Source organism: Indicator indicator, chromosome 29, assembly GCF_027791375.1.
Source record: "Indicator indicator isolate 239-I01 chromosome 29, UM_Iind_1.1, whole genome shotgun sequence".
Taxonomy (NCBI): domain Eukaryota; kingdom Metazoa; phylum Chordata; class Aves; order Piciformes; family Indicatoridae; genus Indicator; species Indicator indicator.
Window position 1 is genome coordinate 13,174,621 of NC_072038.1, and position 14,699 is coordinate 13,189,319.

General features: G+C 49.8%; 1 protein-coding gene across 2 annotated transcripts in view; it reads right to left on the reverse strand.

Moving 5' to 3' along the window:
- Window positions 1-437: 437 nt before the first annotated feature.
- ACSF2 (acyl-CoA synthetase family member 2) overlaps window positions 438-14,699 on the reverse strand; it is a 37,898-nt gene continuing 23,636 nt past the window's right edge. For both annotated transcript variants that reach the window (XM_054393661.1, XM_054393660.1), the window contains exons 11-16: window positions 5,227-5,334; window positions 4,936-5,087; window positions 4,346-4,487; window positions 2,972-3,082; window positions 623-691; window positions 438-521 (exon numbers count right to left, since the gene is read on the reverse strand). In XM_054393661.1, the coding sequence (XP_054249636.1) occupies window positions 471-521; window positions 623-691; window positions 2,972-3,082; window positions 4,346-4,487; window positions 4,936-5,087; window positions 5,227-5,334 (633 nt within the window). In that variant the 3' untranslated portion in view covers window positions 438-470. The remainder of the gene's footprint in view (window positions 522-622; window positions 692-2,971; window positions 3,083-4,345; window positions 4,488-4,935; window positions 5,088-5,226; window positions 5,335-14,699) is intronic.

Here is a 14,699-nt window from a genome sequence, read left to right on the forward strand (position 1 = left end):
AATTCTCACTCTTTAAAGCCCCTGCCCCTAATTTCAAGTTCATCAGCTGTGTTATAGGACCTAGGAGGCTAAGCAACACTCAAGTAGAGAAAGCATTCACCTACCTTGGGAAGCCAGGCTGGGCTGTAAGGGTTTAAACATATCTGTAAAATCATCTGTTCAAACCCACAAAAATGGCTGCAGCCAAACTGCTCAAAGAGACACAAGATTAAAAAACCCTCATAAAGTGTTTCAGTAGAAAGTTCAGACAACTCCAGAAGTAACTATCCTTTCCTCACACCATGGTATTTTCTGATAGCAAAGATATCCAACTGGAAAAGAAGGTGCTTTGTTTTATTAACAAAAAGTGCCATCAGCCTGGTGTTGGGGAGAAGACTCCACAGCATAGCCCAAGGTACAAGCGAAAAGCAGATGCAAAGCTGGCTGAAGTGGGGCTGATTTACCCCAGTTTTTGTTCTGTCTTCCTGAGCTCAGAGCTGAAGGTTCTTCTCCATCTGCTCCCTCAACTTGTATTTCTGAATCTGGAATAAAATACAGAGAGGAGTAGGAAGAGAAACTTAGACAGGAGCAGGAACAGGAGGTTAAGGCTCCTGCCCCATGCCTTTCCCAGCCCCTCTCTTACCTTGCCCGAGACAGTGAGTGGGTACTGATCCACGAACACAATGTACCGTGGGATCTTGAAATGGGAGATCTGGGAAGAGAAAACCAACTGCTACACAGCCTGCTGGGAACAGCATGGCCAGCCAAGCTGGGACTGCCAGGGCAGGATCCTCAGTTGCTCTAAATCATAGAATCATAGAATTGTTAGGGTTGGAAGGGACCTGAAGGATCATCCCGTACCAAGCCCCCTGCCGTGGGCAGGGACACCTCACACCAGATCAGGTTGCTCAGAGCCACATCCAGCCTCACGTCCAGTCTAAATCTCCCCACCTCCAGCTTTGTTCCATTCCCCCTAGTCCTGTCACTACCTGACACCCTCAAAAGTCCTTCCCCAGCTGTCTTATAGCCCCCCTCAGATACTGGAAGGCCACAATAAGGTCACCTCAGAGCCTTCTCTTCTCCAGACTGAACAACCCTAAATCTTTCAGTCTGTCCTCATAGGAGAAGGTATTCCAGCCCTCTGATCATCCTTGTGGCCCTTCTCTGGACACCTTCCAGCATGTCCATATCCCTCTTGTAATAGAGGCTCCAGAACTGGATGCAGTACTCCAGGTGGGGTCTCACCAGAGCAGAGCAGAGGGGGAGAATCACCTCCCACAACCTGCTGGCCACACTTCTCCTGATGCAGCCCAGGCTCTGGTTGGCTTTCTGGGATGCAAGTGCACACTGCTGGCTCATGTTGAGCTTTTCGTCCACCAGCACCCCCAAGTCCCTCTCCTCAGGGCTGCTTTCCAGCCAGTCACTGCCCAGCCTGTATTTGTGCTTGGGATTGCCTCGACCCAGCTGCAGGACCTTGCACTTGGTCTTGTTGAACCTCATGAGGTTGGCTTGTGCCCAGCTCTGCAGCCCGTCCAGGTCCCTCTGGATGGCATCCCTTCCCCCTAGAGTGTCTGCTGCACCACAGACACCATAGAAGGCCACCAAGTTTGTCAGGCAGGATTTGCCCTTGGTGAAGCCATGCTGACTATACCAAATCACCACCTCATTATTCTTCTGCCCAGGAGGATTTGCTCCATGATCTTACTCGGCACAGAGGTAAGACTGCCTGGTCTATAGTTCCCTGGGTCATCGTTCGTTCCCTTTTTGAAAACGGGAGTTCTGTTTCCCCTTTTCCAGTCAGTGGGGACTTCACTAGACTGCCGTGACTTTTGGAATATACTAGAGAGCAGTTTAGCAACCTCATCCCCAGTTCCATCAGCACCCCTGGGTGTATCTCATTGGGTCCCATGGACTTGAACACTTTCAGGTTCCTCAGATGGTCATGAACCTGATCTTCACACACCATGGGCAGTTCCTTCTTCCAGTCCCTGCCATTATCTTCCATGATCCCGGGAGTGTGGTTGGAGCCCTTGCCAGTGAAGACTGAGGTAAAGAAGTCATTGAGAACCTCAGCCTTTGTCCATGTCACTTGTCACCAGCTCCCCCGTTTCCTTTCTGAGGGGACCCACACCTTCCCTAGGCTTTTTTTTACCATTAATATACCTATAAAAATTTTTGCTGTTCCCCCTGATCTCCCTGGCTAGATTGAATTCTAACTGAGCTTTAGCTTTTTCTAAGCAGGTCTCTTGCTGCTCGGGCAGCTTCCTTACCTGCCCCCCATTCTAGCTGTCCTTTCTTCCACTCCTTGTAGAGTTTTTTTTTTGTGTGACAGCATGTCCAGGAGCTTGCTCCTTACTCATCCAGGCAGGTGTTCTAAGATTCTTCCCTGCTTTCCTCTTTGTGGCAATACTTTGCTCCTGGGCATGGAGAAGGTGATCCTTGAACACTGAGCAGCTGTCCTGGGCCCCTCTTCCCTCTAGGGCGTTGTCCCACAGTAGTTTGGCCAGCAGATCCCTGAAGTGATCAAAGTCTGCATGCCTTAAGTCCAGGGTTGTAAGCTTGGGATATGTCTTCCTAGTTGCCCTGAGGATCTTAAATTATATTGCATCATGGTCACTGCAGCCAAGGTTACCCCTGAGCTTCACATTGGTCACCAAACCTTCCCTGTTGGTGAGAACAAGGTCCAGGATAGCACTTTTCTCCTTGGTTCCTCTACGATTTGGAGGAGCAAGTTGTTATCTATGCATTCCAGGAACATCCTGGAATGCTGGTACCTAGCTGTGTTGTCCCTCCAGCAGATGTCAGGGTGGTTGAAATCCCCCAGTGCCCATGAAGCCACTTCTGTTTGCTTGTGGCCCCCCTGTGGAGGGCCTCATCTGCTTGGTTCTGCTGGTCAGGTGGCCTGTAGCAGATCCTTGGCCTTTCATCTCTAAGTCCCGAGCAGCTGCTGAGTGTCCTTGTCTGGCAGGGAACCAAGGACTGGGAGACTCACCTTCCCCTTGCAGAAAGCTTTAATCTCCTCCTTGGTGCAGTCCTGCCCATCTCTCACACGGATGCAGGCACAGATCTCTTCTCCCATTCGTGAATCCTTCACACCAACCACCTGGTTGGGACAGAGGGGTGGTGTGACACTTGGGAACAGCCCTCTCCTCCCCCAGGGTATGTGTGCAGGCCCTGACCCATATCACGGGATGCCGGAGTTGTGGTGAGGGCCTGTGTAAAGGCAGTTTGAACTGCTTGACCATCCCACCGGTGCTTTCCACACAATAGTGGGCCCTCTTGGAAGGACTTGCCCATCGTTTGGCAGAGCAGGTTGCATGCCCAGACACCAGCAGCTTTCTTTGGTCTTGCAAAATCGCTGGACTGAGGGCTGAGTCAGACCAGGCAGGCAGCAGCTCATCATGGCTGCAACGTTGGACCTATTTGTCCCTCTGTGTGCCTCTCCTTCCCCCCAGAATGGGGCAACAGGTTCAGTGACCAACAGGGAAACTTGGGAGGCTGCTGCAAGTGCTTTGGGGTCTACAGATGGAATGGCAGAGAGGGACGCATTTGATAAAGGATTCTTTGAAACCCTGATAATTGCAGATCTTAGTTGCCCATTGCCTATGACACCTGAAGACGGGCTTCCCAAGCCTGCTTGCTCACAGTATTTCCCAGGAGTCCTGCTGTCATTCCCCCACTTCAACCAGTGTCTTGAGACACATCAACCCTTTTGAGTCCAGAGCAGTGACATAAAGCCCTAGAAAATACATAAACAGGGCTGGTTTGCAAACCATCTGCACTGGCAACATTCCAAGGAGAGGTGCTAGCCTGGCACAGGCACAACACTGATTAAATTTACAGGTTTATTTACAGGGAAACTTGTATGGCACAAAAGCTGGAGAAGAACAATCCCAGCAGATAGGGAGCAGCTGCTCAGTGCTGTGATCCACTGCTGTCTTGCAAAGGGGTGACACCAAATCTCACTACTTATCTCTAGGGAATTGGAGGAGTCTTTTTGGATGTAGGAGTTTAGTAACTAATTATAAATAAAAAGTGTCCTTCAAGACTGCTTTCCAGCAGCAAGAATTTCAGAGGGCTGTAAGAAAGCAGATAGGCAGTTTAAAAAATGAAGGAGAATGAGTCTCTGCTTTGCAGAGTTGAAACTGGGACAAGAGAGGATTTCCCCAAGCAGTGTGTCCCATGCCAGGAACTCTGCTTGCCCCTTCCATGCCATGAGCCTCTCCCTCCTGCTTGCCAACGAATATTACACAGAAGTTGATGCTGAAAACAGAGGGTCCCAAACAGCAGTCCCAGTAGCTTTGTGTATGGGTTTCTCACCACAGGAACCATTTCTGCTCAACCACTCTACCTCCCTCCTGCTCACCTGGACCTCCTCAACCTTGGGATGAGTGTGGAGAAACTGTTCAAGTTCTGCTGGGTAGATGTTCTCTCCTCCCCGAATGATCATGTCTTTGCACCGGCCGATGATTTTGCAGTAGCCACGCTCATCCAGGCTTGCAAGGTCCCTGCAATGACACCACCCTCCTGATCACCTCCTAGCCCGTTAGAAGAATGGCTGATGCTCCTACCCAGCCTGGTTGGGAGGCCAGGTCAGGGTATCCAGAGGGTAGTGGCCAAGAGACGACTTGAACACATGGAAGAGGTCAAAGAGCTCTTGCTACAGGGAGACATTGCCTTTGGCAGCATCCACACAAGTATCAAGGGTCAGGGACAGACAATTCCTGCCCCTGTAGTATACCCCGACAGCCCCTCCATCTCACTGGTACTGAAGTGACCATCTCTAGGGGCACTTGACACCAAAGGCTCAGTGCTCTAAAGTTTCACAAACAGATCAAAGGGCTACATTTTACCTACTTTGGCAATCGCAGCCAAAGTACTCCTGCATAGCCCCCTCCTAACCCAGTGTCACCCTGCAGGACAGACTGGGAAGAGCAGGGGTGTTTCCAGACTCACCCGGTCTTGTACCACCCCTCAACAGTGACCACTTCATTTGTCTTGGCAGGGTCATCCCAGTAGCCCAGCATGACACAGTAGCCACGGATCTGAAGCTCCCCAGGAGTGTTCAGAGGCACAGGCTGCCCTGTTTCTGGATCCTCAATTTTTGCCTGCAGTGGAAGAGAAGAAGGGCTTAGGGGGGCGTCATGTCTGAGCCAAACATAGCAGCCTACACTGACTCCAGCACCACACAGGGAGGAGGGCCGATGTCTGCTGCAGGCAGAGGATTTTGAGCAGATTTGTAGTCACCTCTGTGTGGGGGAAGATGCATCCCACTGTCTCGGTTTTTCTGGTCATGGTGTCATTGGGGAATCCCATGAAGGTTACAGGGCTGTTTTCTGTGGTCCCATAGGCAACCTGCAAACACAAGAGAATGAACATGCCTCAAGGGGAAACGGGACCACACAGCTCCAGGCATGGGAAAGACAAATCTTGTTATGAGCACAGGGAAGATCCAGATGAGAGGAAGATGTTCTCACAAGTCACTTGGGTCACAGACAATCACTGCTGTCCTGGCCTGTGGATGAGGCTCTCCAGACACTCCTGTTACAGAGTCCTGGAGTGACAGCAGCTACAGCAACAACGCCTCTGCCTGCCACAGCCTTCTTCACCTCTGTTGCTGTTCTGCAGACCCCTGCCACCCATGATACTCTGGCTGTTGTGTACTTTTGACACTCCAGCTATTGTTCTTGGAGGACCCCAGGCCTCACTCTCCTCTTTTTTATCCTATTCCTCTTGAAGCCCTAACCTGTTGACTTCCTACCATCCTTACCAGACACTGATCTTGCCTTGGTGCCCTTGCAGCTATCTACTTCAGGTGCTGAGTTCACCTTCTGCAGCTCAGAGAGCATCAGATGCTGCTTTGGAAAACCACTGGAGCCAGCAGTGGGCTCCGACAGGAGACGATGTGTACCATAACACAGCTGCTTGCTCCAGATCCTTTTGTACCGACATCAGCTCCTGTAACCCTCCTAAAGGCATCACGAGGCTGCACAATGCTCGGCACAACTGCACTTACAGATTGAAAGCCTCACAGCAAGACAAAAGCTTCTTGTTGCTAAACATCCCTCACTGCTAATCCCAATGGCAGGCTCCAGATCACCTCAGCTGAAGTTCACTTCTGGATCTTTTTGCCTGGCTTAGTGGCCTGTCAAGACAGCAGGCACTGGGCTGGAGGTGCTCTGGCCAGCTCTGAGCTGCACCAACAGCACCATCATTGGAAATGCTGCTTCATTTGCAGTGCTGGGAGCTGTGTGGCAGTGGCAGGACATGCAGGAGCACTGCCCTGGACTCAAACTCGCTCAGTATGTCACGTGGCATCAGGCAGGGTTTCCCTCCCACCTGCTAATGTCCCTGATGGCTGCTTCACTGGCAGAGCACAGCTGCCAATGCAGTTTGTTCTTTTCTTCTCCAGGTCTTCAAAGGTTGACATGTGACCAGATCTGACCCACAAAACTGCAACAGGGCCCAAGCTGTTCCCACAGTTTGGCTCCCACATCTGAGTCATGCCTTTAAAGTAAACACCCAGACTGCAAGGGCATGTGCACAGCCAGGGCTGTTGCAGGTACTCACCAAACTCCAGACACTGTGCCCAAAATTAATGGGGGGCTTTGCAAAGGACTGTGATGAAAGATCCTGAAAAACCATCCTGAACGGGCTATGTGGGACACTGGTGGGTGCACCTGGCACTTTGTGCTGCTCAGGGCTGCTGAAGCATCTTGTATTGGGCACAGTGTGATGTTCTTGTTTGTCTACACTGAGTCAGCATGAATCTGAGCTGGAGATTTGCAGGAGCCTCCTCTTAGCCAGGAATCCGGAGGGGATCACCACCAGGATGCTGCAAGGACTGTCTGGTGTAAACTACTCTGCTCTAGGAGCTTGGCAACCCACAAGGAGCAACTGCAAATAGCCTTCTACCAGACACAATGAGAGCTTCACAGCTGGTGTGGAAACCCACAGTGTCTAATGCTCAAACAGGATTTCTCCCCCACCCACTGATATGAGTCCTGTGGTTGGATCAAATTACTGACAAGACACAAATTCCAGATCTTAAACACTCATTAAAAAATCCCTATGCCTTTTTTGTTTTTTAAACTCTGCTGGATGAGTTGTAATGTCAATTCCAGGATCCCAGCCAAGCCCTGAGTCAACCATTTCTGCTTCTCTGGGTTATTCCAGCAGTTTAATTTAGACACAGCAGCAGGAAAGCTCCCTGGCAGGATGGTGCTGTGGGTGACATGGCTCACCAGGCTCCTCCAGATGCCTGTCAGTGTGCCATGTACCCCAGGCACCAGCTGTCCATGCCTTGGCTGGTGGCTTGTCACCATAAACACCCTCACATCCTCAGTAACAGGCTTCCTGAATCAGTCCAGAGAGCAACACAGATCTGAGCCTCCAGCCTTTGGTCTGCTGCTCATTCACTGCTTTACTCCCTGAGCCTGCCTGCCCTGCTATTGCCATCTGCAGCCAGGCACCAGGATGCTGCTCCTGACCTTTTCCAAGACAGCATTTTTCTCTCGGGGTAGTGCTTTCCTCATCTGCATGGCCAGGTCCAAGGCAGTTGCTGGAGCAAGCCCTTGCACTCACACTCCTGCCCCTTCCAACCCTTACTGGATGCATGGAGCATTCTCCAATGGCTCCATCATCCCTGCCCAGCTTGGCTCATCATGCATAACATGAAATACTTCAACAAAACCCTATATACCAATTGAAGCTTGGAGATATCCACAAAGATTCATATCTTTCAAGACCCAAGGGGACTCTGGGCATCATCCAGCATTCTCATCTGGTACAATGCAGTCCAGAAAACCTCACCTGGTAATTTCTACATCTGCTCCATAATCAACACTAGATACAGCTCCAGGGGGAAACAAGGCTTTTTCAGACAAAAGAAGCCCACCGTTGGCTGTGAGAGGAGCTAAGAGACTACAGAATAGAATTGACCTGTGAAGTCTTTTTTTTTACTGTGAGGACCACAAGTGATCCTTCCAGCACATGGATCAGTCCTGCCTTCACCCATGACAAGGACAGCTTCAAAACAAACTGCCAGCTGACTTACTCCAAATGACAAGAGATTCATTCTTCATGAATTCTAAGCCTGGGTCTAAACCAGGAATAAAAAGAACATCTTAGCAGAGTTGTTTTTGAAAGCACACTTCAAAAACATTTCCTGCTAGCACTGTTTAAACACTGGCTCCTGTGGAACAGGCAAAACAGCCTGAAGATGGAAGCATCTGAAAATAAAAAATAAAGTAAAACCAATCAGACTCCAGTCTCTTTAGTAAACATTTGGGAGGCAGACTGTGGGGACTCTGAAAACCCTGGATTTTTCCCAGCTGTGTCGCTTATTTACTGCCTAACTTGCAATGAGTCACGTCAGCTCTCTGCTTTTCGTTTTTCCTCATTTATTGTTCAATGGCAATGAAACACCCACTTCTCTCCATGTTCAATCGCTGCTAAAGGCTATGAGGAAAAGTCTGGCTTCAATATCACCACTACCCCAAGTGGGGTTCTGTTGGGTAGGACTGGAACAGAAGGCCAGGGCTGAAGGGCTTCAGGCCCTTGGAGAAACCCCCCTGAACCCGAATGATGCTCAGGGAGGATTTCATGCCTCTTCTCACCACCTTCTGGTTCTGCCATGCTGGAGGAGAATGACAGCTTGAACCACCTAGCTAAAAGCTACCAAAATTGCAGACAATGTTGGCCTCAGAAAAAAAGCAGTAATTGATGATGAAATAGGGATTTTCAGACTCCAAAAAGGACACAATGAACAACAGAAAGCAGACTGGCAACCCAAAAGATGTGCTGAGGGACCTCTAAGAGTCTCTCTGAACTGCTCACAGTGTAATATGCTGGATGGATCTAATTATTTCTAAACCCATGCTGAGTACCTTGTCCATCTCAGATATCTCCACCCAAGTCAGCCCCAGCCCTTCCCTTCACAACCAGCTGTGAAATAGTTTTCAAACGATCTCCCTCCACCCAGCTGCTCGCTTCCAAGACCACCCTGAATTTTGCTTCCTCTGGGGACATATGTCTCCTTGCTTTGGAGCTGTCCTCTAGCCCAGACTATATTGGAATATTCCTGACTCTTCAGGTCAACTTTGCTGCTGCAAAAAAACAACTTCTGCTCGTGTCCAGCCTATGTCACACCAAGATTTCGCTTCCTTCCCCAGCAACAGTACCACCTTTGTGTTAAAGTCTCAAGACACAAACAAGCAGGTCTTGTAGGACAAACCTCCAAGGATGGCCACCTTGTGGGCATTTATCCCCACCTGGAGAGCTGTCTGTTCCAGTTTGGATGGGCCTTAATAAGTTCCCAAATATATCATGTGCCTAAAGCACCGTCTTTGTGTTGCAACATGCAATGGCATTGCCTCAGGAGGAGGCCACCACAAAAAAGGCAACACAGCTTGCCCAGGCCAGACGATTGCTGCTGAAAATTAACCTCTTGTGATTGTACAGTCTGGACACACTGCTTCTTGCTGTCTGAGTTAAAGCTGCCTCTCTTCTTTTCCAGGCTGAGGAGAAGTCTTGAGGCTTCTTGCAAGTATTTCTCCAGTCCTGCCACCATTTCAGTGGCAACCAGCACAGGCTTGTGCAGTTACTTAATGGCTTATCCACAGCATGGCAGAAGGTCTTTGCTGTGCAATTAACTCCATCTTCCCTGGTCCTGGGTGCCAATGCAGTTAGGAAAAGTGTAATCAAAAGGAAGAAGTGAGAGGAAATGTCCAGACACAAAGTGTCTTGCAAAGGTAGAAACCCAGGGGTTTGGGGCTACATGAATGCTCAAAGCTGCTGGAGAAGGAAACTCAGCAAAAACCTAGTGGCAAAGGTAACATCCCCACAGATGTGGAGAGCTCTGGTCCCACTGAAGTCATAACTGGAAGTCCAGGATTGTGTTGCTTCCATGCTGTTCTTTTCTGGGTCCTCCCAAAAAATGGGGTGAGCTGGGATAAGGGGATCTCACTTTGGCCAAGGAATTTCCCACACTGTGGAGCCTATTTTCCACTTTGGGAACAGGGGTAACTCCTGGCTGGGTAGCATTTGGGAAAGTCAGAAATCTTGCAGGGATCTGTTGTGTTCTGCAGGGGAAGAAAGTTCCACTTTTCTTCAAAGCCTGCAAGAGCTGCAGAGAGGACAGCAGGGTAGAGCAGTGGGATGCTGAAGGATGCTCAGTGCCTTGCAGGGTCAACACAAGAATGAGTAGAGGCAGCAAGGGCTGGGTGAGCCTCATAAGAGAGACCAAGAGCATCATGCAGCGGCTGCTGGGATCAGGTAGAAGGGAAGCTTGGACATCAGCAGGGAGCCCATCTGGCAACATACCAATGGCCAGAGATCATGCTACAGTGGAAGAAAACCACCAGCTCAAGAAGCTCCACAGCTCCTCCAGCTCAACAAGCAGCCTGGATCTCCACACCACAGCAAAGGAGACCCTTCAAATAGAAAAGATAACTTGGGTCAGAACTCAGGGCTCCAGACCACCACTGCAGATGCAATACTTATATATCACCAAAATCCAGGAATTTCTCAGGTACTGCCTGGAAGAAGGGGAGACCCTGGATACCCTGTGAGGCTTTTCACTGCCTGCCCACAAGGGCTCCTCAAATGCTACCTGGAGGATGCTCTGTGCTTTGGACAATCCCCCTGAATCACTGCAGAACTTGCACTTTCTCCCACTCTTCTCTATCCCCATCACCCAGTGCTAGGCAAAGGCAGGGCTAATGCTGTGCAGGCTGCAAAAGAAGACAGTACATTCACCCCAGACCCCCCTCCCCCCACCCTGAAACTGCTCGGGTCCTTGCCTCCAGCCAAAAAACAGGAGACCTGCACCCCAAAGCCAGCTACAGTGGTGTCACAGCAAGAAGGTGATTGCTATGTGCTCTGATAAGGCAAAACCAGACCCAGATGCCCTTGGAACTACAGAATCTGGCTTAGGCAAGGAAAGGAATATTTTTAAATTGAGCTGTCTTGATATGCCAGAATTGTTAATCCTAACAAAAATAAAGATTAATCATAGAAAATACCATCTTCAGTGTTGTATCAAAACAGCAGCACTAAAGAAACAACCCAAATCTATATTTATACTGTTTCAAAATACGTATTTGCTTAGCCCACAATGACTCCAAGAAAGAGAAGATGGGAGCCCAGTACCTGCAAATTCCAGGCACAGGGAATGTTTGCAGAACTTTGATTGAGAGGACAGCAGGATAATCCTGCCTCTTCTGCCATGTCCTAGGAGCACCAATTCCAGAGGATCTGCAAGGTAGGGGCTGCATGGGACCCAGCTCACTGCAGTATCGCACTGCAGCCATGAGGACACTGACACTGCTACCATTGTCACTAGACTGTGAGCCACCCACAAGTGGGACCCAGGTGAGCTTCTGAGGATCACTGCATGCTTGTTGTCCATGTGAGGGCTGCAAAAGCCAGTGTGGGAAGACCAGATCCCACCAGTGAGCAGCTCAAAACACAGTCAGGAGCCCGGAGGAAAGGTGCCAGCTGTGGCAGATGCCAACAAGCTCCCACCACAGGAATGTGCTCACTGAGGCATAGAAATTAAAAAAAAAATAGGTGAAAGAACTTCCTTTGTGCCTGGAGAAATGGAGCTGACAAACAGACTGCCTTCCCCCAGTAGCACTGCTCTGCTGCCACCATACCACAGCACCAAAATAACCCAGCATCCACCTTAACCTCTGCTGCAGACACTGAGCTAGTTGGGGGCCCTTGGGGTGGACACAGCTTCCCAATTTGCACCAGCATCATGGCAGCTGCATCACAGCAGGTTCGCAAGGAAGCTACGAGTCTTACTTATAGCCACAGCACACACATCCCTGCAGAGAAAGTGCCCCTGTCCCCAAAAGTCTGCAGTCTCAGCCAGCGAAAAGATAAAGGGTAGAAGTAAAAGAGGAAGAAAGGCGACAAGATGGTTTGAGGCCTGGGCAGTTTAACCTCTGAAAAGGCTTCTCTGAACATGTCCAGAGAAGGGCAATGAGGCTGGGGAGAGGCCTTGAACACAAGCCCTATGAGGAGAGGCTGAAGGAGCTGGGCTTGTTTAGCCTGGAAAAGAGGAGGCTCAGGGGAGACCTCATTGCTGTCTACAACTACCTGAAGGGAGGTTGTAGCCAGGAGGGGGTTGGTCTCTTCTCCCAGGCAACCAGCACCAGAACAAGAGGACACAGTCTCAGGCTGTGCCAGGGGAGGTTTAGGTTCGAGGTGAGGAGAAAGTTCTTCACAGAGAGAGTTGTTAGGCATTGGAATGTGCTGCCCAGGGAGGTGGTGGAGTCACCATCCCTGGAGGTATTCAAGAGGGGATTGGACATGACACTTGGTAACATGGTTTAGTAGTCATGAGGTCTTGGGTGACAGGTTGGACTTTGATGATCCTTGAGGTCTTTTCCAACCTTATTGATTCTGTGAAAGGGTCTTGTTCCAGAAAAACACATGGGTGGGCTGTATTTATTGATGGAGCTTCCAAGGCCCTCACCAGCTTTTTGCTCCAATCTGACCCATGATGGCAGAAATCTCTGCAGAAGCAGTAAGCTATTAGCTGCTACTTTTTGCAAGGGAATGGGAAACCCAAGGAGACATCAGCTGCACTCAGGGAGGGAGTATGGATATGCTATTGAGCTTCAGTGTTCAGTAGAAACAGGCTGATTTTAAATCTCACCCATCAGTTGCTCTTGCACAGTATAGCTAGTATGTAACTGCACTGTTCCATCAGAGGATTCCAAGACTAAGGTGATTGAAGTTGCTTAGGGAAAAAAATATTAAAAACTCCATCAGTGGAAGGAAGATGATGCTTTAGAGGGGAATTTTTTCTTTTCCAATTGTTCACTCATATTCTTGTCTCAACTTTACTAGCTCCACACTCTTAGGGGCACTCTCAGCCCCAAACAACCTGAAGAGGCAGAGGAGAAAACATGGAGGTTTCTTCTGTCTACCTCCTCTTTCACTGTCTCAAAGGTCCTAACCAAGACACAAGAAGAGCTATTCCAGAGATCAAAGCCTGCGTACTGGAACAGGTTGACCAGGAAGGTTATGGATGCCCCCTCCCTGGAGGTGTTTGAGGCCTTGAGCAGCTTGGTCTAGTGGGAGGTGTCCCTGCCCATGGCAGGGGGTTGGATCTAGATAATCTTTAAGGTCCCTTCCAGCCCAAACCATTCTGTGAATCTATGCACAACCACTGCAGTGCTCACTGAATCAGGTATAAGCAAAACCACCATTTTTTTGATCAGAGAGTTTTAAATTCCACAGTAACTACAGTAGCGAGTCCTGCAGGAGGTCCCTCCAGCAGCAGACTGGAAGACCTACAGTCAGAGAATCTCTCTGGAGGCAAGGCAGGAGGAGCACTGGGTGCAGAGCTGAGTGGCAAGGCCCCAGCTGTTCCAGAGCAGGGCACTGCACCTCAGGGCTGACAAACATTGGAAAGCTGACATGGCCTGGTTTGCACTGAGGTCCCACATTACATCATCATTCAGCCAATCCCGTCTGCCCCACAGGCTCACCAGAAGCTTTATTCACATTCCAGAAACCTTTCCCCCCAAAAATCCATCACACAGCTGACAGCTGATGACCAGAGTGAGGGCTGCCAGATCCTCATACTGTGCATAACACCATCTGGAGCAGGCTCAGTAGCACCACCCTCAGCTCCTCAGTGCAACAATGGAAAAACCCAGAAATCTCAGTCAACAAGCCAGCTTGTGTCCTAAGTCAGCCCTTGGATTTCCTCCCTTTCTCGAGCCTGTCTCGCCTCTGCAAAGAACTCCACCATGGCTCAGCAGCCTGCCTCAGGAGCAGAAATCTCAACAAGCTCACACTTATGCACTCAGCTCTTGGCTCTTTGCAGCAGCCAGGAATTGTCTGGAAATCAGTTCAAAATGTTCCACTTCCAAACCCCACCCCACTACCTCTGGATCTCTGTCTTTACACTCACAGAAGCAGGCACTGAGGTTTTTAATTGCTTTGCTTTAGCCTTCTCTGTTGGGAGAACAAAGGACATCCCCTGTGTTAACTTACCTTTGCCACTGCTAACCCAAGATAGGAGCCAAGGTAGATCCAAGTCCTAGCTCCAGCAGTGATTTCCTTGTTTCCTTGCTCTGCTACCTCACCACACCTTTACCAATGCCCACACCTTTCCTAGTGTCACCTTGAGAGGCACAGGCACAGTCTGAGCTGGGCACACAGCAGGGCACTGCTGTCTGGCATTTCATATCCACCAGCCCATGCTCCACCGCCTCCCTACAGGCTCTGCCACTGCCCCATCCCTCATTGGATGGCAACAATCACTACTCCAGTTAAGAAAAGACCCCTGACACAGTGCTCATGACCATGACCATGACTATGGATGTATCACACTCAACTGGTCAGAGGAAAAGATGCAGCAGAAATTAAGACTGTCTTTGCTCTCCATTTCTTGGTCAACTCTTATGGTGCAGTCTAGATCTGGAGATCTTCAACATTTTGCATTGCAAAGCAACTGCAGTACTGCTGGTCTTAGGAAGGACACTATATGACCTCCAACATCTCCCATTCCTGCCAAAAATTCTCCTCTGTGATAACAGGATAAGGTGCTTCTTCCTAAACCAGCTGAGGCTAAATTCAGCCCAAGAGCCTGCTGAAAGCTGCTCCTGAGCAGAGCTGCAGAGCATGGCAGTGAGCCCTGCTATACTGTTCAACCCAAACAAGTTTTTTCCCTGCATCGATGACTCCAGGCCCCGCTC